The 24,265-nt window shown below is 32.3% G+C and overlaps 4 protein-coding genes across 14 annotated transcripts; 2 read left to right on the top strand and 2 right to left on the bottom strand.

Annotated features, from left to right (window-relative positions):
* The first annotated feature begins 146 nt into the window (after positions 1–146).
* On the top strand, positions 147–3,038 carry LOC105761179 (transcription factor MYB97). Its single transcript, XM_012578915.2, has 2 exons — positions 147–524; positions 1,643–3,038. The coding sequence occupies exons 1-2, from the start codon at positions 147–149 to the stop codon at positions 2,711–2,713; spliced, it is 1,449 nt and encodes a 482-aa protein (XP_012434369.1). The 3' UTR covers positions 2,714–3,038.
* A 4,647-nt stretch (positions 3,039–7,685) lies between these two features.
* Positions 7,686–10,431, bottom strand: LOC105801279 (G-type lectin S-receptor-like serine/threonine-protein kinase LECRK1). Its single transcript, XM_052623552.1, has 3 exons — positions 10,404–10,431; positions 9,323–9,602; positions 7,686–9,251 (listed from the first exon to the last, which is right to left on the bottom strand). Exons 1-3 carry the CDS (start codon positions 10,429–10,431, stop codon positions 8,039–8,041), a joined length of 1,521 nt encoding a protein of 506 aa, XP_052479512.1. The 3' UTR covers positions 7,686–8,038.
* Positions 10,432–13,278: 2,847 nt separating this feature from the next.
* Positions 13,279–20,509, top strand: LOC105761191 (lysophospholipid acyltransferase LPEAT2). Of its 11 annotated transcripts, XM_012578936.2 has the most exons (11): positions 13,279–13,453; positions 14,802–14,858; positions 16,311–16,490; positions 17,733–17,849; positions 18,241–18,302; positions 18,471–18,572; positions 19,175–19,270; positions 19,421–19,450; positions 19,607–19,677; positions 19,814–19,877; positions 20,161–20,509. In XM_012578936.2, the coding sequence occupies exons 7-11, from the start codon at positions 19,187–19,189 to the stop codon at positions 20,305–20,307; spliced, it is 396 nt and encodes a 131-aa protein (XP_012434390.1). In that variant the 5' UTR covers positions 13,279–13,453; positions 14,802–14,858; positions 16,311–16,490; positions 17,733–17,849; positions 18,241–18,302; positions 18,471–18,572; positions 19,175–19,186; the 3' UTR covers positions 20,308–20,509. The 11 variants fall into 11 exon arrangements, 8 of the variants coding, with proteins under 8 accessions (XP_012434390.1, XP_052480150.1, XP_052480149.1 ...); XR_001123644.2 differs by having other exon boundaries at positions 18,241–18,572; positions 19,421–19,513; XM_052624190.1 differs by having other exon boundaries at positions 16,359–16,461; positions 18,241–18,572.
* Positions 20,510–20,682: 173 nt separating this feature from the next.
* LOC105761182 (G-type lectin S-receptor-like serine/threonine-protein kinase RLK1) lies at positions 20,683–23,694 on the bottom strand. The gene is made up of 2 exons (XM_052623551.1): positions 23,606–23,694; positions 20,683–21,860 (listed from the first exon to the last, which is right to left on the bottom strand). The coding sequence occupies exons 1-2, from the start codon at positions 23,692–23,694 to the stop codon at positions 20,915–20,917; spliced, it is 1,035 nt and encodes a 344-aa protein (XP_052479511.1). The 3' UTR covers positions 20,683–20,914.
* Positions 23,695–24,265: the final 571 nt, after the last annotated feature.

The following is a 24,265-nucleotide window of genomic DNA, read 5'->3' as shown; positions in this document are numbered from 1 at the left end:
TTGTTTTCATTCTCTCTGTCGTATTAAAGGCGCAGCCGTTACATTCGTAATATCGCGACGGCCATTTATAAAGAGCTTGCAGAAACCCCTTCATTAAACCCTTTTCTTTTTAGGTATATATATTAGCACATAACATTCGAAGGAAAATGATGATGATGATGATGATGAGAGAGAACAACCAATTTGCTGCACAAAATGAGGGTGGTGGGTCCTTAGGTAACAATGGGAGGAACAACGGCGGTGTTGGTGTTGGAAGAGAAGGCGAGATAGTGTTGAAAAAGGGGCCATGGACAGCGACGGAGGATGCGGTGTTGGCGGGGTACGTGAGGAGGCATGGTGAAGGGAATTGGAATGCTGTGCGAAAGAACACAGGGTTGGCACGTTGTGGGAAGAGTTGTAGGCTTAGATGGGCTAACCATTTAAGACCAAACTTGAAGAAGGGATCTTTTTCTCCTGAAGAAGAAAGGATTATTATTGAGTTGCATGCTAAGATGGGGAATAGATGGGCTCGTATGGCTACTCAGGTAATCATTATTAATTTTCTAAAAATTAGCTAGAAATTTTTACATTTAGTATTTAATATTTGATTTAGTTTTTCCTATTCTTTGCCTCTTTTTAATTTCTTTCTTGGTGATGAGTTCTTGTATTGAATTGGAGATTTTGTTAATAATCTGGGTGGGGTGGTAAAGCCTTCAAATTTTTGAAAAATTCATTTTCTTTTGAAATTTTTGAAAGCTTTAGTTAGACTTTAAATTTTGAAAAATCTTATTATGCTTTTCAATTTTTTTTAAAAAATAGTTAAATTATTCTAAAATTTTGGAAATTCTCATTAATTTTACAAAATTTTAATTAGACTTTTCATTTTTTAAAATCCCATTAAACTCTTAAAATTTTTAATTGGACTTCCAAAATTCCAAAACTTTTCATTTTATGTTTTTCTAAGCTAGCTAGCTGTTTTAGAACACATAATTTTGATACAATAATTTTGATACATACAAAAACCATTGTAATCGACATAATATAACACTTAATTTAATCAAGGCATGCTTAATATTTGTCAATTTTTTTATATGTATAATAACTTAGTTGCAAATAGCTTTGCTCAAGTCTTAAGACTTTGAGTGTTCAAGTTCATTTTCATTAGAAGTATTTAAACATGTATGGGTCATCTTAATTTTCATTGTGTGTAGCTTTTGTCTAGTTTTTTAGTCTACGTCCGAATGTATTATGATTATCAGTCAATTTATTTGTGCTTTATGATAGTTTGATTCAGGTAGCCAAGGGTGAAAGCCTTACCGAAAGTCATGCTTTTAGCACTTGAAATTTATAAAATTTTAAGTTAATAAATAGAAAAAATTATAATTTAGCTCTCGAATAATAAAATTTTGTTTTAAGAATATATAACTTGATTTTGGTCTCTTAAAAAAAATTTAAAACACCCCTACTAGTTGTAACTATATAAATGTATTGATTGTAATTACTGTTGATTGTAGTTATACAAATATATTACTTGTAATTATACCTTCAAATAAATAATTGATGTTAATTTATAGTCAAACAACATGTTAAGTATCTCTATTAGAGCTTGGTTTTCAATTACCTGTGATTGATAACTCTATTTTTGCCTACATTGAGAATGTAGCTTCCAGGAAGAACAGACAATGAAATCAAGAACTATTGGAACACAAGGGTGAAGAGAAGGCAACGCCAAGGCCTCCCACTTTACCCACCCGACGTCCAACCCCATTATTCCGAGCACCAGCACCGCCAGCGCCACTCACATCCGTCGTCACCCATCCCTTCTCCTCCGCCAACCACCGAACCCAACTCCTGTTTCTCCTTCCAAACTCCCATAGTGTCTCCCCACACCTCAAACCCCATGCCTCTTCACCCTCTCCACATCCCTCACAGACCACCACCTCAAAACTTCCTTTACAATCCTCATTCAGCCTTAACAACGCCGCCTCCGCCACTCCAAAGCCCGAATTCAGCCTCAACGCCGGCGCCTCTCCCTAGCCCGAACGCTTCAACACCACCCCATATCTCCCCACTCTACTCTCCCCATAACCCACCTCCTTTCCCAACTCTCCCTCTCTTCGATTATCCCAACATCACCACTGACGACGACTTCTTCCATAGCAACAAGCGGTTCAAGCATGACGGACTTCAAAGCAACAACTACTATAACAATCATCTTGATGCTACCAGCTCGAGCTTTACGTTGCCGTTTTCACCAATGCAGCACTATTCGAATGGAATGACACTCGATCTTCCTTCATCATCGAGGACAGCATTTAACCAGGATTCTGGGTGTTTTTACCCGCTGAAAACGGATCTCCGTTCGAACCAAATCAATTACGATGGGATGTTGGAGAATATACTGCAGGAAGCTCGGGAGCTGGCCGCCAATGGCCGCGGTGGCAACAAAGAAATGCCGAAAGAGATGATGAACTCTGCACAAAATGAAGAAGAAGACTATTCGAGGCTAATCAACATTGATGGTCTTTCTTCCTTGGGCATGGCGATCCCCGAATGGTGCAACGACAGTGGCGAAAGCTCCGAGCGGCAACCCTCCGTAATAACAGATAATGAAAATCATTTAGCCCTTGATATGCATCAGATAGCTTCATTGTACCCTGCTGATATTTCGCCCAACCATGCTGCCAGGTCTTCGAGCGTTCGATCTTGGGACAAGTTTCCGGGATTGTGCTAATCCATTTTCTCGGGAAAATTTAAGTTTTCGGGTCTGATGTTGATCATTCGGGTCAATGTCGGTTAAATAAAAAAACATTATAATAATATGTTATTGTTAAGTGAGGTTTCCATTGTTTTGGGGGTTGGATGAGTCAACCCGGCATAAGTTTCGGGTCTCAATGAATGGATCCGATTGTCAGACGTTTCTGGTCCGTTGAACTACCTATAGATTCAATGTTGTTGTTGCTTGTTGGAGTTATGCTTGTTTGATATTTGCTAGTGACTTACTGTTGAATTTGATTGCTTTGATTAGAGTTGTAATTGTTATCTCTTTATTTTGCGTTTGTTTTTACCCCTTTGCTTATATTAGTATAAAATAGAGTTATTATTTAAGGCTTTCTTTGTTAAAGAGGAAAAAATTTGGAAACTCGAAAGTTGGAGGGACGAAGAATATAATTTTTCTTTTTATAGGTGTGTTTTGTAGGAGAGATGAAAACCCTCCATTACTTGATAGAGGTGAAAAATGAAAATAAAATATTTTAAAAATACATAATTTTAAACTAACATGCACATCTCTCTTATTTTCTCTCCCATCATTTTAGTTTGGAATGATAGATTTTTACGTTGGGATAGAAAATTATTGTCTCTCCTATTTTCTTTACTCTCACTTTTCTTCCTAACCAAACACACACTATTTTTTTTATACTTTTCCTTTCCTTCCTCCTATCCCTCCACTTTTTCACTCAATCAAGCACTCATGATTAGAGGTGTTTATGGATCGGGCCGGGTTTGGGTTGGGCCCAACAAAAAGTTATATCTGAGTCCAGTTCGGCCCAAAAAACGGGCCTAAAATTTTGGACAAACACGACTCGGATAAAAATGCTAAAACCTGAGTCCGGCGTAGCCCGCCCATATTAATTTCTTTTATATTACTTTTTTATATATTTTTTAAAAAATATATAATATAAAAATACTAAAAATATTAAAATAAATATTCCCATGAAAATAAATTTAAAAATATATATGTATACTTCAATAACACTAAGATAAACATAATTTAATAAGCAAATGTGAAAAATAGTAACAAAATTAACAATAAAACAAAAATTATACAATATCCAAATAATAACAATAAAATAGTAGCAACGTAATTACGAAATGGTAGCAAAATAATGAAAAAAAAAACAATAAGAAAATGAGGGAAAAGCAATAAAAAATAGCAACAAAAAAAATAGAAGGTTTTTTTTTCATATTCGGGCTAGGCTCGGGCCAAAAAAAATATTTTTACCCAAACCCTCCCATTTTTTAGACGGGCCCACCCGACCCGGCTCATGCGGTGGTTATATAGATAAAATAGATTCACTACACCAAAACAGGGTTTTAGTGGCGTTTGGATAAAAAACGCTGCTTAAGATCAAGCATTAGCGGCGCTTTACGGAAAACACCGCTAAAGATCGAGAATTAGCGGCGCTTTCCTGAAATCGCCGCTAAAAATGAGAATTAGCGGCGTTTGTTTAAAAAGCGCCGCAAAAATCCTAAATCCAACGGCATCGTTTTGTTATCTTTCGTGGATTTAGCGGCGTTTTTGAATAAGCGCTGCTAATGCTCAGAGCTTTAGCGGCATTTTTTGAATAAGCACCGCTAATGCTCAGAGCTTTAACGGCTTTTTTGAAGAAGCGCCGCTAATGCTCAGAGGTTTAGCGGCGAATGTGAAGAAGCGCCGCTAATGCTCGGTTTTTTTAGCGGCTTTTTTCAGAAAACGCCGCTAATAGTCGGGGTTATAGCGGCGTTTCTAGAAAAGCGCAGCAAAAAATTAAGCACAACGCAGCCATTTTATGTTGAGCTGCGTTAGCGGCGCTTTTTTAAAAACGCCGCAAATAAATTAAAAACTTTTATTTATATTAATTAAAATACAATTTATTTTTAATTGAATATTTAAATTCTTCAGTAAAAAATAATGACACGTAGAAAAAATATGAAAGTAAAAACATAGAAAGTATTTGTTAAAAATAAAAAAAATTTAAGAGACTATTATTTAAAATAATTTTAAAGTTTATTGGGTACAGGATGGTAATTGTTTTTTAATTAATATATTAAATAGTTTGTTATATAATCGTAAAATAGATAGCTTTAATTTTAAAATATTGAATTAATTTCCATTATAGTTTTAGGTTTATGCATGGTTTAGGGTATATGATTTAGGTGTTAGGATTTAAGGTATAGGGATTATGCATGGTTTATGGTTTATGGTTTAAGATTTAGGAGTTACTATTTAAGGCCGTTTATGGATTATGGGTTTAGTGATTATGTTTTACGGTTTAGGTTTTAAGTGTTGGGGTTTAAGGTCTAGGGGTAATTGGGGTTTAGGGTTTAAGATTTAGAAATTATGGTTTTGGGGTTTAGGATTTAGAAATTATGATTTTGGGGTTTTAGAGTTTAGGGTTTAAGGGTTTTTAATGAAGCGTTTTTCACCCTTAGTAATTGTAGGGTTCTTATAATGTCATATGTTTGTTCTATTCTATCGTAACATCATAAGCTTTGCGTTCTTTAATACAAAAAAAAACTACATATTCTTCAGCAGGAAGACATATATATCCAGCTCGAGTTTTCATATTAATTAAAATTATTTTCATGTACACAATTATAAAATTTTACAAATTAAATATATAGCGTAGAACAGAACAAATTTAATTTAAATGAATTTAAGAAATAATTAAACCTTTCAAATGTAGAAACAAATTTAATTTAAAGGAATTTTGTTTTCATAAAAACGGTGCCGTTCAATAGAATCTGTTAGTGGCGTTTTTGGAGAAACGCCGCAATATGTCGACCTGTAGTGGCGCTACATTAAAAATGTCACAGAAAGTCAAGCTATTTTTTTGAAAACGGCGCCGTGTTATTATCTTCTTTAGCGGCGTTTATGGTAAAACGCCGCAAAAAGTCAGGAATTAGCGCCGAGAAATTAAAAGCGCCGCAGAAGGTTATTTTGTGTTAATGAAAACGGCTCCGTTTTGTATGTTTTTTAGTGGCATTTTTAGTTAAACGCCGCAAAATGTAGGAATTTAGCGGCGCTTCTTCATAAATGCCGCAAAGGTTTATTTCTTTTAGTAAAACGTTGTCGTTTTGCTCTCCTCTGTTTTCACCCTTTTTCTTATTCTAATTTTATCAAAACGGTGTTTATGGGAAAATGGCCGCTAAAGGTCATGATCTTTAGCGGTGTTTATTTCTAAAAACGCTGCAAATGTTAGCGACGTTGAGCGCCGCTAAAAACCTGCTTTGGTGTAGTGATTAAACGTTAGTTTGTTCTTAATTTCAACCATTAAATTAAACAAATTTATATAATTATGCTTCCAGTCCTATTACTTTTTAAACTTTTAAATGTTAGAGATTTAATCTCTTTACTTATCTTATTTAAACATTAACATCTAATTAGTAACATAATTAATTGTTTTCCATTGAATACTAGAATACCACATATTTAAATTTAACGAAAGTCCATTAGCAGTATAATGAACTATAAACTTTAATTATCTAAATAGTTGAAATGATGTCTTGGTTGACATTAGATTTTAGGTTCTATTCTTGGATGTTAAGGATGGCAATTCAAATTGTAGATTCGAATATTCGGGAATATTCGATTTGGATATTTTCTAAATTCAGATTTTTAAATTTCTATTTTGCAGTTGATGCGAAAGGATATCCTAAATATCCATTATCTCAATCCGCATTACTTATTCGAATAAGGACGACAAATTCAAGTTTTAATGTTTAATACCATTGGTTACAAAATACTTATACTTTTGATTTTATATATATAAGAGTTTTTGTGGATTCAAATCCGGATTTTGTGTATTTGAATATTCAAAAATAAATAGAAATTTCAATTTGTTTTTCAAAATTTATATATCAGACAAATCTAAAAATATTTTTAAATAGGATTAAATATGATTTATATTATAAAGTAAATAACATATACAAATTTTACTTTAGTAAAATATTATTCAAGTCTAGTTCTTTCATTAAATAATTTATATTTATTATATTGAATATAATTTTAGACAATTAATATTAAAAATTAATTCTTAAATGCTTATAATTATTATATTGATAATGATATATTAATATAATTGTAAAAATATTTTAATTAATTATATCTTGAAATAGTTGATAATAGTTTTATGTTTTATTGAGTATTTTAGTCAATATAATTAAAGAAATTTTGAACAATCTTCTAATTATATATGCTCTTTTTAACACAAGACTTAGAAATACCTAAAACCCCTCCTCAACCCATAAATAGAAGGATAATGCGCTTTAGCGCACTTGAACCCAAGTCCTCCAACATTAGAAACAATGTCCATGTCAATTGAACTAAAAATCAATCGACACAATTAAAAATATTTTTTTTCTAAAAATAAAGTTATCAGTTTAAGTCTATTACTTATGTATTCCATGATTCATTTTTCTTAACAAAAAAACTTTATACCATCATTATTATATTCCATTCAATCAATCAAACATGCATGGTAATATTTTTATCTCTTTATTCCATTCTTACCAAATAAGCTATTCGATTCTTATCTTATTTCGTTCTGGTTAACTGAACGTGCTTTAAGTTAAGAAGCGTTTATAAGTCGAGTCGAGATATATCTAAGTATGATATTATCATACTTTATACTTGTCCAAACTTGGACCGACTTGAAATATGGGTTTAAAATTTTGCTCAAATACGTCAATATTATTTTTTAATTTTTTAAAGGAAATATTTATACTATATTATTTTAATATTTAATAATTTTATTTTTTTATTTATTAAAATTTTTTTATATAATCAAACATTATTTTAATGTTTACATCAGAGTAGTATTATATATTTAATATTATATATAAAAATGACATAATATAAACTATTATAAACTTAAAAATAGGTCAAGTTTTGAATGTTTAAGTTTGAGCCCGGTCCCTAATATTCTTATCCAAATCCTCTCAAATTTCAAATAAACCTTTTAAGTTTGGACGAGTAACCCAACCCGTAAACAAGACGTGTCGAAAATTACACACAGAGGGTGACAGCGTTGGCGACTACTATGATTGGAGAATTGCAGCAGGAGAGTGCTGGAAATGGGATAGCTAAAGACAGTTTTTGTTACCAAAAAGAAAAATCTGTCTTCTAAAAGATCCCAATCCATCGGTACATTAACTACAAGATTCAACAAATAATTATATGCACGATGTTACACTCCCTATACATACCCCAGACAAAAAGAAAAACAACTATCAACTTTAAACAGAGCACAACAAAATAAATAAACTATAACACATCTCAAAATCTGTATAGCATAAACTAGTCCATTTTAGTAGATGTTGAAATGGAGTTGAGTGAGAAAGGGCATGGTGGATCAGGAACTTGGATTGCTCCATCAAGCATCATTGTAACAATCCTCATGGAAGGCCTTAACATTGGCTCTTCTTGAACGCACCAAATCCCCACTTTTAATAACTTCTCCAATTTCCCAACATCATTTCTAGCTTCTTCATCGTCTTCAACTAGTTTTTCAATCATCCCTTCGCTGTAACACTGAAAAGCCCAATCTGTTAATATTGCTGCTTCCTCAATTTCAACTTCCACACATCTTCTGCAACATATGATCTCTAATAACATTACCCCGAAGCTGTAGACATCGACCTTGACCGTAACCGGGATTTTTCGAAACCATTCTGGTGCTACATAGCCTTTTGTCCCTCGTATGCCGGTTTTCGTTCGTGTTTTGTCGTTCATAAGAAGCTTTGCCAACCCGAAATCGGATATTTTCGCGGTGAGGGATTCGTCTAATAGTATGTTTTGTGGCTTTATGTCGCAATGGATGATTTGTTTGCTGCATTCTTCGTGTAAGTATGTGAGGCCTTTTGCAATCCCTGATGCAATTTGCAGTCTTTGTTGCCAACTAGGCCTTAAAATTCCGAAAAGGAAGCTTGACAATGATCCGTTTTCCATGAACTCGTAGACCAAAAGTCTATGTTCGGCTTCATCACAATAGCCAATTAGTCTGACCAAGTTCTTGTGGTGAGTTTGGCCGATGACCTTCACTTCAGTTTTGAATTCCCTTTCGCCGTCTTGAGCAAACTTGTCGAGTTTCTTGACTGCAATACGATCTCCATAGCTTGATGGCAATTCTCCTTTATAAACCGTGCCGAAAGCTCCCCTTCCAAGTTCTTCTTTGAATCCGTTCGTGGCATGTTCAAGGTCTTTGTATGTGAAAAACTGCAGATTAGTCTCTAAATCTCTTCTGCTATGAGCACCTTTCAATTCCCCAAGCCTTCTTCGGAATAAGCAGAAGAAGATCAGAGAAATTGCAGCTAAAGAAAAGAAGTTGAAAATTGCAGAGGTGCCTAACAGAACTCCAAGGATCAATACAACTTCATTTTGATTTTCGTCACTCTGGTTCGACTTGGTCGGGATTTTCCCCGAGGCATCCGACTTTAGTACCTTAAATAGAGCTGTTCGATCAACAGCCTCTCTGTCAAACAATCCGTTGGAAAGTGGTAATTTCCAGTGTCAATAACGAAATTCCCAGTGTCAAGCATGGCTGCATGGGACAATTGAAAATCATCAGTAGCCCTCTCAGACCTCCACAACTCTTTTCCTTTAGAGTCGTTAAGAACAAGAAAACCGGTCTCGGTGAGTTCCACCGTCGATCCTCTATCGGTTTCGGGGTTATCTCGATTAGCATACCAGACTATAGTTATTTCTGGTATATTAGCATACCAGATTGCAAGAAGAAACCGATCTTTTTTACTAGTAATGGGGTGAAAACCAAAGGCAAAAACACCTGATGGCGATTGCCAGGTGGTGTTTGTATCATCTGCAGCAAGCGACTTGCCTACAGTTACATTTGCTTGAGCCTCAACTGTTGCAATAATCCAAAGGATGCTTGCAAGGATAAACAGGCAAAGATGGCTATGAAAAAGTGGTGAAATCATTGAGTCTCTCCCACTAGGTGTTCAACAAAATGAAAGAACTATAAAGTGTGAACCTTGAGATCATTGAATCTAACGCAGTGATTAAAAAGGGAAATGGAATTTTCAGGTGCTGGTTTTGTGAGGAAACTTCCTGGAAAGTGGAAAATGGAAAAATTCAGCTGATGAAACTTGAACAATGACTTGGCTCTGCACATGCTATGACCTTTCTAAATTCTTGCGTTGCACTGTCATGATCGGCACCTTGCTGGTTGAGGGTGTTGTTTTAAAGATGTTTGACTATTATTACAACAAAAATGGTTTACAGTCACGTCAGTTTTGGGGACCGAGTGAACGGATCTGTAACAAAATGTTTAAAGTCGTGCACACATTAAACCTATTCCAACATAAGTATAAAAAATATGGCGGCGGAGAACTTTTCAAAAAAGTTAAGTATAAATCTTATAAAAATCTGAGCTATTACATATATATAAAATATTTATCAAATATTTTATTAACTTTAAACAAAAGATATGAACCCAATCCAATTTAGAATTTTTATAATGAAAGTAAAAAAAATATTATCAACTTTGGAATCAAAATTAATGTTTTTGAATTATAGATTTATCACAATTTTTATAGTCATATCATATTTGGTATAACAAAATGGTCAAAGTCGTCGGTCATTGGGTATACTATTTCTTAAATATTTTTAAAATAATAAAATAAATAGTGGAGGAGAGTGTCAATACCTTCATGACTGGCATCCCAGTCAGTCATTCTCCCATCATTGATTGTTGAATGCTGGGAGTTTAAAAAATTATTTTTTTTTCTTTTTGGACTGGAGAATATTTATATTTTATAAAATATGGGAGAAAAATAAAAAAAAAAGTTTTTAAACCTCCTAACAATCAGCAGTCAGCGATGGGGAATGATTGACTTGAGTGTCGACCATGAGGTGCCGATACCGTTCTTCACTGTTCATTTTAAGTTATTTCCATCATTATTTTTAAAGTTGGATCATTCTTATAAAAAAATTGGATTAATTGAGTAAATATAAATAACATGGCCGTGGAGAACTTTTGAAAAATTTAAGTATAAATCTTATAAAAATCTGAGCTATTACATATATATAAAATATTTATTAACTTTAAACAAAAGATATGAACCCAATCCAATTTAGAATTTTTAAAATAAAATAAAATATTATCAACTTTGAAATCAAAATTAATGTTTTTGAATTATAGATTTATCACGATTAAAATAAAATGTATAACACCCTATTTATGTTTATATTTATTTTTCTTTTTCATTTTATTGTTTAAATAAGGACATAAAACAAATAGAATTATAATTTTCAACCCAATTTGCATCAATAAATCCATTTGGCATAAAATTATTGCACTTCTTGTATAGAAGATCATAACCAAGAGGTCCTTTGGTATAATGCAAAATCTTTTTTGTTGCATCCAAATGAGAAGTTATTGGATTCTGCATAAATTGAAAAACCAACATCAATAGAGTATGAAATTTCTAGTCTTATAACATTGACTTTCTTGCATCCTCCAATCGATTCCCTTCATCCTTTTTCAACTTGAGATTTGGCTTTATTGGAGTAACCTTTTCTTAATTTCAACTCTCTCATGCTAAAGCACTCCAAGAGACTTTTTGCATAGTCTTTTTTTAGAAACGAAATTACCTTTGTTTGATTTTTCAAATTTTAGACCAAAAAAATATCTAATCTCCCTCCAAATTTTCATCCCAAAACAGATATACAAATCATTCCTCAAATTGGATAATGCCATAATATATTCATTTGATTCTAATTAGAATGCGAGTCAGAAACTCTAAAACCACAAAAGATGAGATATTGAGCAAGTTTACCATACCATGCTCTTGATGCTTGCATTAAGCCTTAGAATGCTTTCTTCGAACAATAGACATCACTTGAAATTTGCTTAGAGCCAAAGATAAAGGTTGCTCTATAAATACGTCATGATCCAATTCTTTTTACCTCAAGTTGTCATAGTTTTCAACCTTTAAAAGCAGCAAATGAAATAATTGATTGCACCGTCACCATTTTAACTACTGGCTAAATGTTTCCTTATAGTCCAATTCATAGTTTTGAGAAAACTCACGAGGTTTCAACTTGTCTATGGAGCAATAATTTGACCTTTTCTTCAAGCGAAAGATCCATTTGCAAGTGACTGGCCTACACTTTTTTGGTTTAGGTAAGAAGTCTCATGTCTTATTTTTGTCTAAAGCCTCAATCTCTTCTTTCATTGCTATTTCCCAAATTTACCACCTGATCCTCCACTTCCTTCATGACTCGGCATTCTCAAGAATATTTGAAGGATTTGTTTCATTGGTGCTAGTAGTCCTGACCTTGAACATTCATACACATCCTCCAACACTTTAGTTATTGCTGACAAGTTTCTTCATACCATTCTAAGTTGTTCCTACATTTGAGAGTTCCATTGCAACCAACCACTACACCAAAACAGGCTTTTAGCGGCGCTTTTAGTGGCGTTTGCATAAAAAATGCCGCTAAAAATAAGCATTAGCGGCGCTTTTTAAAAAACGCAGCTAAAAATCGAGTATTAGGAGCGCTTTTTGCAAAATGCCGCTAAAAATGAGCATTAGCGGCGTTTTCCAAAAAGCGCCGCAAAAAACCTAAGCCCAACGACGTGTTCGGGGCTTTAGCAGCGTTTTTGAAGTAGCGCCGCTATTGCTCTATTTGTAGTGTCGTTTTTGAAAAAGCGCCGCTAATGCTCTATTTTTAGCGGCGTTTTTGAAAAGGCGCTGCAAAAAATATTTTATCTGTCTATTTATTATTTAATTTGTTTATTTATATTAATTCAAATTCAAATTATTTTTAATTGAATATTCAAAAATTAAAATACTATTATTTAAAATAATTTTAAAGTTTTTTAGGTACATGACTGATTGTTTTTTAATTTATATATTATATAATTTCTTATATAATCATAAAAAAGATAGTATTAATTTTAAAATACTGAATTAATTATCATTATTGTTTAGGGTTTATGGTTAAGGGTATATGGTTTAGGGTTTAAAGTTTTGGAGTTACTATTTTAAGGTTTATAGATTATGGGTTTAAGGATTATGATTTACGGTTTATGCGTTTAAGGTTTAAGGGTTACGGTTTATGGTTTATAGATTAATGGTTGGGGTTTAAGGTTTAGGGATTAGGGGTTGAGGGTTAAGAGTTAGGGGTTTTAAAATATTGAATTAATTATCATAAAAGAGGTAGTATTAATTTTAAAATATTGAATTAATTATCATTATAGTTTAAGTTGTATACTTTTGGGTTTAGGGTTTAAGAGTTACTATTTTAAGGTTTATGAATTATGAGTTTAGAGATTATGGTTTATGGTTTAAGGTAGAGGTGCTCATGGGTTGGGCGGCCCGGTCCGGCCCGACGGCCCGCCTGAAATTTGGGAGGGTTCGGGTAAAAATATAGGCCCGAAATATGGGTTCGGGTAAAAAAGAGGCCCGTTTAGAAAACGGGTCGGGCAATGGGCAAAAAATTTTAGGCCGGGCCCGGCCTGGCCTGGATATAATTAATATTTTTTTTATTTTTAAAATTTATTATTACATTTCCCATTTCCCATTTCCCATTTCCCATTTCCCGTGTATCTGATAAATCCCTAACCCATCCCCTCCTCCATTTTTTTCCCCAAATCGAAAAACCACCTCCACCGATCCACCATTCCACCTCCGGTGTCCGGTCCTCCACGACTATTAAAGTCCTTGCTTGTAATAATCTGGCTATTGAGAGGTAAGATTGTTCATTCTTCCATTTTTTCTTTCTGGGGTTAATGTTCCTGTGTTTGCAATCTTTGTGCTTTCATCCAACAAAGATTAAATTAGTGGACCTTTCTTCATTTCATGCGATTTGAGTGGTTTTTATTCTTGGGTGTTTTTATAAATGGTTGGTCTTGAATGTTCTTTTGTGTTTCTGAGATAATTCTGTTTGTTTTTTGTGCTATATATGGGATCTTTGTTGTTTTGAATCTCCTACCTGTTTTTTTTTTCTGGGTTCATGTTTGTTTAGAATGAGGGCTAACAATGATGAGATTATGTTGTATTGATTTTCTTTGGATTGGTTTTCACTTTCAGTGGCATATTCCTTTTAAAACTGAAGGTAGCTGATTGGGCTTGCGTTCTTATGTTCCATATGAAATCTAATTATTATCTCTTTGTTGTTTGACCATTGGTTGATTGGTGTTCTCCTTCATAGCTTGATTCATTCATATCTCTTTTTTGTATCTGAAGATTTGATATGGATTTATAATTTGATGTTTTTGAGGATGTTTGATTGCCTTGAATGAATATATTGAATAAAATAAAAGTGAAATCTTGTTGAAGTCTCATTAGATAGGTATTTACAACGTGCCCTAATAACAAGAATTGGAAGTTTGATTATATGCAGTGGAAATGACTTCATTCGTACTTCGATTTCCATTTTTAATGAAGTTAGTACTTCAAGAAAAAAATCAGATTTTAGATAAATTGTTTAATTTCAAATTAAAAGAAAAACTGTTTAAAGTTTAAATAAAAATTATTAAGTATATATTTTAAAATGATATGGAACGGTTGAGTAAGCCTAAATTGTCCATTTAACTTTACAAAGACAAATTTTATATTTAAATTACATCCAACTTTGTTTATTTGGGGTCTTGTTGAGGAAAAGTCAATCTATAAAGGATTGTACTGTCACAGTAAAAATACATTTTTGTAAGCTAATGGGATCAATATCTATAATTACTATTATGTATAATATTGATATTTCTTGTGAATTTACAGATCATATCTCTATTGGTCGAGGTATTCCTTAAATTTAGTGAACCTGATGAGCTCTCGAACACTGTTTTAAATTCTCTTAGTACAACACTGTTTTAAATTCTCTTGTATGACAATCCCAGTACCAGCTCTTTGAAAAATCGAGTCTTTGCTCATTCCATTATTACTTCACTTCTTGCAGTCTAGTGGCGTAGATGCTGCAACTCTTTGCTCATTCCATTATTACTTCACTTCTTGCAGTAGTAACATTTCCCATTGTATTTTGTACATGTTATTCTTAATTTTAATCTCATCTTTTTTGTTTTTGCTTTGTTTTATTGCAGAAACAAGCTATTGAGGCAGAAAAACAGCAGGCCCAGTCAGGTTGCTATCACTTAGAGGTTGCTATCACACCCTTTCCTTCGAAACAATCAAACCCAGATCTTTTCATAAATGATGTGTGTTTTTTTAGTATTACTTAAACATGTGACAAGTTTGATCTTGTATCACAAGGCTAGCATAGATAAATAACCAGTTTATATCCTTTTACCAAAACTCAGATCTTTGCTCATTCCATTATGCTTACAAGTTACAACTAAACTTTAATCTTTATATCCTTTTACCAAAATGATTAAATTTTAGTTTCTATACTTTATTTTTTAACATAAAATGGTGCTTATATTTTTATAATGTTATTAACTAAATAATTAATATTGTTAATTTTTTTATTAAAACAATAATTTTTAATGTAATATACTGTTTTAATATATTATAATCTTATTTTATTTTTTTGTTCATTATATACAAAAAAATTACAATTTGATATTTGATATAAATTCAATAACAATTAATTTTAATAACAATTAGTTTTAACTTTTAAGTCAAAAAAAGGGCCGGGCCAGGCCCGGGCTTCATATTTTTTTCATGGGCTGGGCCTGGGCAAACTATCAGGCCCATATTTCGGGCCGGGCCGAGCCCGGGCCTAGGTAACGGGCTGAAATTTTTTATAGGCCCGGCCCGGCCTGGCCCATGAGCACCTCTAGTTTAAGGGTTGGGGTTTAATGTTAGGGGTTAAGGGTTTAAGGTTTATGTTTTATGATTCAAGGTCTAGAGGATAAGGGTTAAGGGTTTAAAGTAATTGGTATTTTTTAATTTATATATTAAATTATTTAAATTATTTCTTATAGTTTAAATTATTTAAGAGATTTCTTATATGGTTTACTTGAGATTTGTTAAATGATGAAATTTTATACAATCAATTAATGCTTTTATATTTCAAAATATTTAATCTAAACCATTTGATATATTTAAATATTAGATTAAAAATATTGATAAATAAATAAATAAAAAGTAATGATTGATATGGATGGGTAACAATCTATTTTGCATAGGACTAAATTATAACAAATAAAATAAAAAATTATATAAAAGATTTAAAATTTATCTAATTCTTTTAAATATTACTTAAATTTTCAAAATTTATTTATTTAAAATTGATATGAATTATATAATAATTAAATATAAAATTATAAAAAAAGTCAATTATTAGTGGCGTTTGTGAGAAAAACGCCGTAAAAAATAAACAATAACGGCGTTTGAACAAAAAAACGTTGCAACCATGTATTAAAAATTTTCAAAACAGCCCGTTTTCACTACAAAAATTTAACAAAAAATTCAATTAGTGGCGCTTTTTATAAGCGCCGCAAATATTCTGACGCGTGGTTTTCATTTCAAATTCCCGCTAAAATATCCCTTCTGAAATTTCGCTCAAATGCTTTTTAAACTTTTTCATCTTCCTTTTAATTGTTTATTCCATCAACTCGTATCGAAGTCTCAAACCGATTCAATAGCAGTGAGTTGACTTAGCAGCTGCTTTTTTCCGTATGGGGATGGAAACGAAGGATGAGTTCATGACTTTCGAGCCAGAGCAGGCCCAAGTGGGATCTCGAGGACCGACGTTAGTAATTAACGAGATGGTGATGAGGAACGTCAAGTCTTATGCCGGTGAGCAGCGCGTCGGTCCCTTTCACAAGGTTATATTTTCTTTTATCGTTTAATTTTTATAGTTTTTATTTGGTTTCTAGTAAAGTTTGGAAATTGAGAAGGAAAATTGCAAAATTTATGTAATAATTTCGCGGACTCAACTTGGAAATTGAGAAGGAAAAAATGAAGAACTGAGAAGGAAATTAAAAATTGCATGACTTCAACTCGAATAGCTTTCTTTTTTTTTTTCTCCTTTTTGTTGTAATTTTAGCGGTTTCCTTTTGGTTACTGAGAAAGCACCGGAAACCGAGAAAGAAAATTGCAGATTGATGAACATTTCAAAAATTTATATTTTCGATTACTTTATTTTTTTCATAGTTAGATGTAGAAAGTAAGCTTTTAGTTTGTTTGTTAGTAGTCTAACTCCTGCTTGGTTGCCGAGAAAAAAAAATGTAAAATGAGAAAGAAAATAAAAATGATATGATAATTGCACGAATTGAATTTGAGATAATTTATTTTTTCTGTTATCAGTGTTTCCTTCTTTTGGTTGCGAGAAAGAGGTGGAAAATTGAGTGGGAAGTTGCTAGTCTATGTGACAAGTTCTAAAATTTAACTCAAATTAAAAGTGACAAGAAGTTTACATGACTTGTGTTAAGCATCCAACCTAAAACCAATTGACTATAAGTGGAAGGGCCTGATTTGAAAACAAGACAAACAGTAAAACCAAGACTTAACAGATGAGAGAGAATACCACTTAACACTCCCCCTTACATGTAGCCCCACAGGGTCATAGATATGTACAACCTCTCAAGGGCTAGTAAAACTTCACGTGGGGGGTAGGAGGATCAGGAAAAACCTGGGCTTTGTTATCATATTAAGATATTAAAGAATCTTAAAATATATATGTTACTCTTTTCACTAGTTGAGATTATAAGTTCTATTGTTTAAGCTCTTCCTGTTGTAGAACTTGCTTCTAAGATCATTTATGCAAATTTAACATCTTTTGAAACTTCTTCAGAAAAAAATGGAATGGAGCAAAATACCTTTATAATCTGTCTGTGTAAAGCTTTGTATCTGTTGGCATTAATGTATTTAATGGGTGCTCGAAGTCAAACAAAATTATTTAAGGTAGCTGAGATCCAACCAACTCCAGCCTTAAAAAACAGAAAGAAAAAAGAACAGAAGAGATTTTTTGACCCTGTTCTGGTTAGCTGTTATGATAATGTCAATTACCATTTAATTAAATTACTTTTCCATTTGTGCATTTTAACTTTTTGACCATATGATTGTAGATTCGCATGGAAACTCGATCTGGGGTTAAGCATTTTATTCCTGCTTGGATCAAGTTCTCTGTTCAAGCAGCTGGTGAAATCCCATACAGTGGAATATACTATGATCCACCAGAAGAGGTATATTTAGTGTGGTTTGCTTGGAAATATTAAATGACTTAATTCTTTTCAAACTATGAGCTGCTGAAATAATTGGAGCCTGGGAAAAATCAGGAGTACTAACTAATGTTTGTAATACTTTTAAAATGAATGCATGAGTGTGAAGATGCACCAGCATGCATGAAAAAAATGAGTTTAAAGAGAAATAATTATGCAAGGAGGTTATTTTTTATGAACGTAGTATTGGTGTTAAGAATCAACTCCCTTAAAAAAGTTTATAACTAACCGATTTTGGTTGGTTCACTTTCGTATGTGAAATCAGTTTTTAAGTTATTGCATGTTTGATAGATTGTGTCTTAAAAATTCTGCTTAAAAATCTAAAACATATGATTCTTAATCTTTGTTGTCACAGAGCAGCTACAGGGAGTACCTAAAACTAAAAGCTAGATATGAGGAACTGCAATGAACTCAGAGGTGTTTAGTCTGACAACCATACCATAGCTTTGGACTTCCATATTAGTTTGATAGGCTATTAGTCCATTTAGAAGTGTATACTCAACTTACTCCATGATTGTAATTACTAAAAGTATTTGAATAAGAGCAATTTTATGTGCAATCTGGTTTGGTCCTTTGATTCAACAGGAATCTTCGCGTTTATTAGACTTGGGTCTATAGAACTCCAAGAAGCTTGAGCAGCTTGAGCATCAACTAGAGTCATCCTTGAAACATGTCCGCTCCACCAAGGTAACATGTAATGAAGCTTATATACTTATAGGTTTTATCTTGTTTGGAGGGTAAGTTTTGATTACTGCTTACATCTATCTTTGATATGTTTGAGTTTATACAAGTGAGAATTTCATACAATTGTTCAGCATAGTATATTTATTTTTTATCATTTGTTGCACATCTGTTATATTCTGAATTTTTAAGATAGCTAGGAATAAATATGAAACTAGAATGTTATGGTAAATAAACTTTTTTCTGATTTAATCCCATCCAATTTAACCAGACCCAACTTGTCAGCAAATCTATCTTCTACAAAATTGTGTTCTTTTTAGAAGAGTTTTCTTCATCAGTAATTTATTTAAATTACAATTTATTATTATAAGCTTTGCTTAAAATCTAATGGAGGGGGTTAAAAATTGTCTATTGAAGCTCATTAACCACAAATAATACTAGAAGTGGCTAGAGGAATTAGGGAAACAATACTATATAATAACATCTTTATTAGAATAATTTCATTTCTACTTTAATAATACTGAAAAATTAATAATTTTATTAGACGATTTAAAATATGTAGTGTCGGGTTTTCTAGATTATTGATTAAGTCGTATGCTTGTCGGCAGACTGGTCAAGCTATGGCAAGTGCTCTCAATGTTGTACAAACATCTCATTCGTTTGGGGATTTAATGCTCCTAATGAAAGCTGCTGAACTGCAACAAGTGTGTGCTTCTCTTGGTGGTTTTTTTTACTACGTTTTTAAGTGATAAAACTAATGTTAACTTTGTGAGGAATTGGGTCTCGTAACACGTGATTCATCTGAATATCTATTTGTTTTAGTGTTAATAATTCTTTTAACATAAATTTTGCAGGAAAGGCCCTGGAGTTATATGGTTGAAATGGTCAGGATTGAATCTATGAGTCCAATTTGAAACTCTTATTCGTCTTTCCATAAAAATACATTTGTATTTGAACTTGAACTTGAACTTGATTTAACCTTGTCTAGATTGGCTTCTGTGAAGTTGCTCACTCGGTAAACATTTTATATCATTTTTCAGCTGTACCATATAAGCAGCTTGGAGGCGGTGGACTTTCTGGATAAGTTTCTTTCCATGAATTCGGACACTAGGTATAACGTATTTATGGTAGTCCTTTCTTGTTATCGGGCCAGCTCAACTCATAGAACTGCACCATCTCTAGTTCAGAAACACAAAGATATAACGTTCCATTCTCTTTTAATAGTTTTTAATGATCTCTTCGTGCAGTGGCTGTGTTAAACTTCATGATTTCCTTGATGTGGAGAAGAATGGATCAATTACATTCAAGCAGGTAAGCTGCAGTTTTACCTCCCTAGAATTTTCGTGCTTCTGTTTATTATATCTTAATTTTAGTTTTACGTACAGTGTGTTGCTAACCGGCCATGACCATGGTAACCTTGTCATGACTCATAATGCTGCTATTATATTGCCTTCAGTTGATCTCTACTAGCTTGCATAAACATCCAAATTCTCTCTGTTATGATAATTCACCTTAATTTTGGTCCAAAAGACAATTCAAGCAATTTTTTCATCCGTAGATGGCTCATTGTACCGTTTTATGTTCTTCCTGGCAGTTTTTATTCGGGATAGCTCATGTTATGAAGAAACCACTACTCATGCAAGCTTGTGAATTAGCATTTGCCGAATGTGATGTTACAAATGGAATGCAAGCCCCGTGGTTGGTGGAGTGGTTGGTGGAGATAGGTATCTGCAAGGCTTAGCACTTCTTCAAGTGGAGTGTTATTTAATGTTGCATTCCATGGTCGTTTATCTTAGTCGGAACTTGAATTCGGTGTTATTGAAACAGGGTTTTGTAGCTACCTTGTGTACTAGCTTCTTTAACCATGATTGTTAATTATTACATGTTTTGTAGCTTCTTTTATATTTGGCTGAGTTAATATAGATCAGATGAGCTTTGAGGTAGATTGTTCATTTATTTAAACATAATATTTTAATTCTAAATTTAAATTTATTAATTTTTATATTTAGCTTTAAAGTTAAAATTTTGATTGAAAATTTAATTTAATTAATATTTTTTATCCTTAAAAGTATATAGTTTAAAGTTTAAATTTCAAAAATAAAACATAATATTAATATTTATCATAGAAATAAATATTATTTAATTAAAATATTTTTTTAATAGTCATATTTTTAGTGGCGTTTGTGGTGGAAGTGCTGCTAAAGGCCATGAGCTTTAGCGGCGTTCATGGAGGAAGCGCCGCTAAAGGTCATAATCTTTAGCGACGTTTGTGGAAAGAAGTTAACGTTAGCTTCAAATTGTACTAATTTTTTAACCTATTCCCAGTCCAGTTTTAACAACATTCAAAACTAGATCATTTTCGTAGACACAGACATTGACATTGAATTGAGTGGAAAAAGACATGGTGGATTAGGAACTTGGACAACACCTTCAAGCATCTTTGCAACAATCCTCATGGAAGGCCTTAACAATGGATCTTCTTGCACACGCCAAATAGCCACTTTTAATAACATCTCCAATGTCTCAACATCATTTCTAGCTTCTTCATCATTTTCAACCAGTTTTCCAATCATCCCTTCGCTGTAACACTGGAAAGCCCAATCTGTTAATATTGCTGCTTCCTCCATTTCAACTTCCACACATCTTCTGCAACATATGATCAACAACATCACCCCAAAGCTGTAAACATCAACCTTGACAGTAACCGGGGTGTTTCGGAACCATTCTGGTGCTACATAGCCTTTAGTCCCTCGTATGCCGGTCTTGGTTCGGGTTTTGTCGTTCATCAGAAGCTTTGCCAACCCGAAATCGGATATTTTTGCTGTGAAGGACTCATCCAATAGTATATATTGTGGCTTTATGTCACAATGGATGATTTGTTTGCTGCATTCTTCATGCAAGTATGCAAGGCCTTTAGCAATCATTGACGCAATTTGCAATCTTTGTTGCCAACTAGGCCCTGGAACTCCGAAAAGGAAGCTTGACAATGAGCCATTTTGCATGAACTCATAGACCAGAAGTCTATGTTCAGCTTCATCACAGTAGCCAATTAACCTGACCAAGTTCTTGTGGTGAGTTTGGCCGATGACCTTCACTTCAGTTGTGAATTCCCTTTCACCATCTTGAGCAAACTTGTCTAGTTTTTTCACTGCAACACGATTTCCATAGATTGATGGCAATTCTCCTTTATAAACGGTGCCAAAAGCTCCTCTTCCAAGTTCTTCACTGAACCGGTTCGTGGCATGCTCGAGATCTTTGTATGTGAAAAACTGCAGATTAGTCTCTAAATTTCTTCTGCAGATTATTATCTCTCCTATTTTCTTTACTCTCACTTTTCTTCCTAACCAAAAACACAATTTTTTTTTATACTTTTCATTTCCTTCCTCCTATCCCTCCACTTTTTCACTCAATCAAGCACTCATGATTAGAGGTGTCTATGAATCGGGCCGGGTTTGGGTTGGGCACAACAAAAAGTTAGATTCGAGTCCAGTTTGGCCCAAAAAATGGGCCTAAAATTTTATACAAACTCGACTCGAATAAAAATGTTAAAACCCGGTCTGGCCTAACCCGCCCGTAGTAATTTCTTTTATATATATTTTTAAAAAATATATAATATATAAAAAATACTAAAAATATTAAAATAAATGTTTTCCATGAAAAAAAATTTAAAATATATATATGTATACTTAAATAACACTAAAATAAATGTAATTTAACAAGCAAATGTGAAAAATAGTAACAAAATTAACAGTAAAATAAGAATTATACAATATCCAAATAATAACAACAAAATAGTAGCAACGTAATTATGAAATGGTTGCAAAATAGTGAAAAAAATAAGAAAATGGGGGAAAAGCAGTTAAAAACAGCAAAAAAAAAAGGTTTTTTTGTTGTTTTCATATTCTGGCTAGGCTCGGGGCCAAAAAAACCTTACACAAGGCTTAATCCGTTCTCTAGATGGGCCATAATTTTTTGCTCAAGCCCATCTTTCGGGTTTATATTTTTACACAAACCCTTCCATTTTTCAGACGGGCCCACCCAACCCGGCTCATGCGGTGATTATATAGATAAAATATATTAGACGTTACTTTGTTCTTAATTTCAACCATTAAATTAAGCAAATTGATATAATTATGCTTCCAGTCCTTTTACTTTTTAAACTTTTAAACGTTAGAGATTTAATCTCTTTACTTATCTTATTTAAACATAGTTAATTGTTTTCCATTGAATATTAGAATACCACATATTTAAATTTAACGAAAGTCCATTAGCAGTATAATGAACTATAAACTTTAATTATCTAAATAGTTGAAATGATGTCTTGGTTGACATTAGATTTTAGGTTCTATTCTTGGATGTTAAGGATGGCAATTCAAATTGTAGATTCGAATATTCGGAATATTCGATTTAGATATTTTTAGATTCAGATTTTTAAATTTCTATTTTGCAGTTGATGCGAAAGGATATCCCAAATTAATATCCATTATCTCAATTTGCATTACTTATTCGAATAAGGACGACAAATTCAAGTTTTGATGTTTAATGCCATTGGTTACAAAATACTTATACTTTTGATTTTATATATATATAAGAATTTTTGTGGATTCAAATCCAATTTTGTGTATTTGAATATTCAAAAAATAGAAATTTTAATTTGTTTTTGCAAAATTTAGATATCAGACAAATCTAAAATATTTTTAAATAGGATTAAATATGATTTATATTATAAAGTAAATAACATATACAAATTTTACTTTAGTAAAATATTATTCACGTCTAGTATCTTTTATTAAATAATTTAAATTTATTATATTAGACAATTAATATTAAAAAATAATTTTAAATGCTTATAATTATTATATTGATAATGATATATTAATATAATTGTAAAAATACTTTAATTAATTATATCTTTAAATAGTTGATAATAGTTTTATGTTTTCTTGAGTATTTTAGTCAATATAATTAAAAAAAATTTGAACAATCTCATTATAAGTTCTAATTATATCTGTTTTTTTTAACGCAATACCTAGAACTACCCAAAACCCCTCCTCAACCCATAAATAGGAAGATAATGCGCTTCAGCGCACTTGAACCGACGTCCTCCTACATTAGAAACAATGCCCATGTCAATTAAGCTAAAAATCAATCGGCACAATTAAAAATAATTTTTGTCTAAAAATAAAGTTATCAGTTTAAGTCTATTACTTATATATTCCATAATCATTTTACTTAACAAAAAAACAACTTCATACTATCATTATTATATTCCATTCAATCAATCAAACATGCATGGCAATATTATTATCTCTTTATTCCATTCTTACCAAATAAGCTATTCGATTCCTATTTTATTTCATTCTGGTTAACTGAATGTGCTTTAAGTTACGAAACGTTTATAAGTCGAGTCGAGATATATCTAAGTATGATATTATCATATTTTATACTTGTCCAAATCGCCCGACTTGAAATATGCGTTTAAAATTTTGCTCAAATACGTCAATATTATTTTTTAATTTTTTAAAGGAAATATTTATACTATATTATTTTAATATTTAATAATTTTATTTTTATTTATTAAAATTTTTATATAATCAAATATTATTTTAATATTTACATCAAAGTAGTATTATATATTTAATATTATATATAAAATAACATAATATAAATTATTATAAACTTAAAAATGGGTCAAGTCT

This window comes from Gossypium raimondii, chromosome 11 (genome assembly GCF_025698545.1).
Source record: "Gossypium raimondii isolate GPD5lz chromosome 11, ASM2569854v1, whole genome shotgun sequence".
Lineage (NCBI taxonomy): Eukaryota > Viridiplantae > Streptophyta > Magnoliopsida > Malvales > Malvaceae > Gossypium > Gossypium raimondii.
The sequence above is the reverse complement of the archived record's forward strand: the minus strand, read 5'-3'. Positions and strand labels throughout refer to the sequence as shown.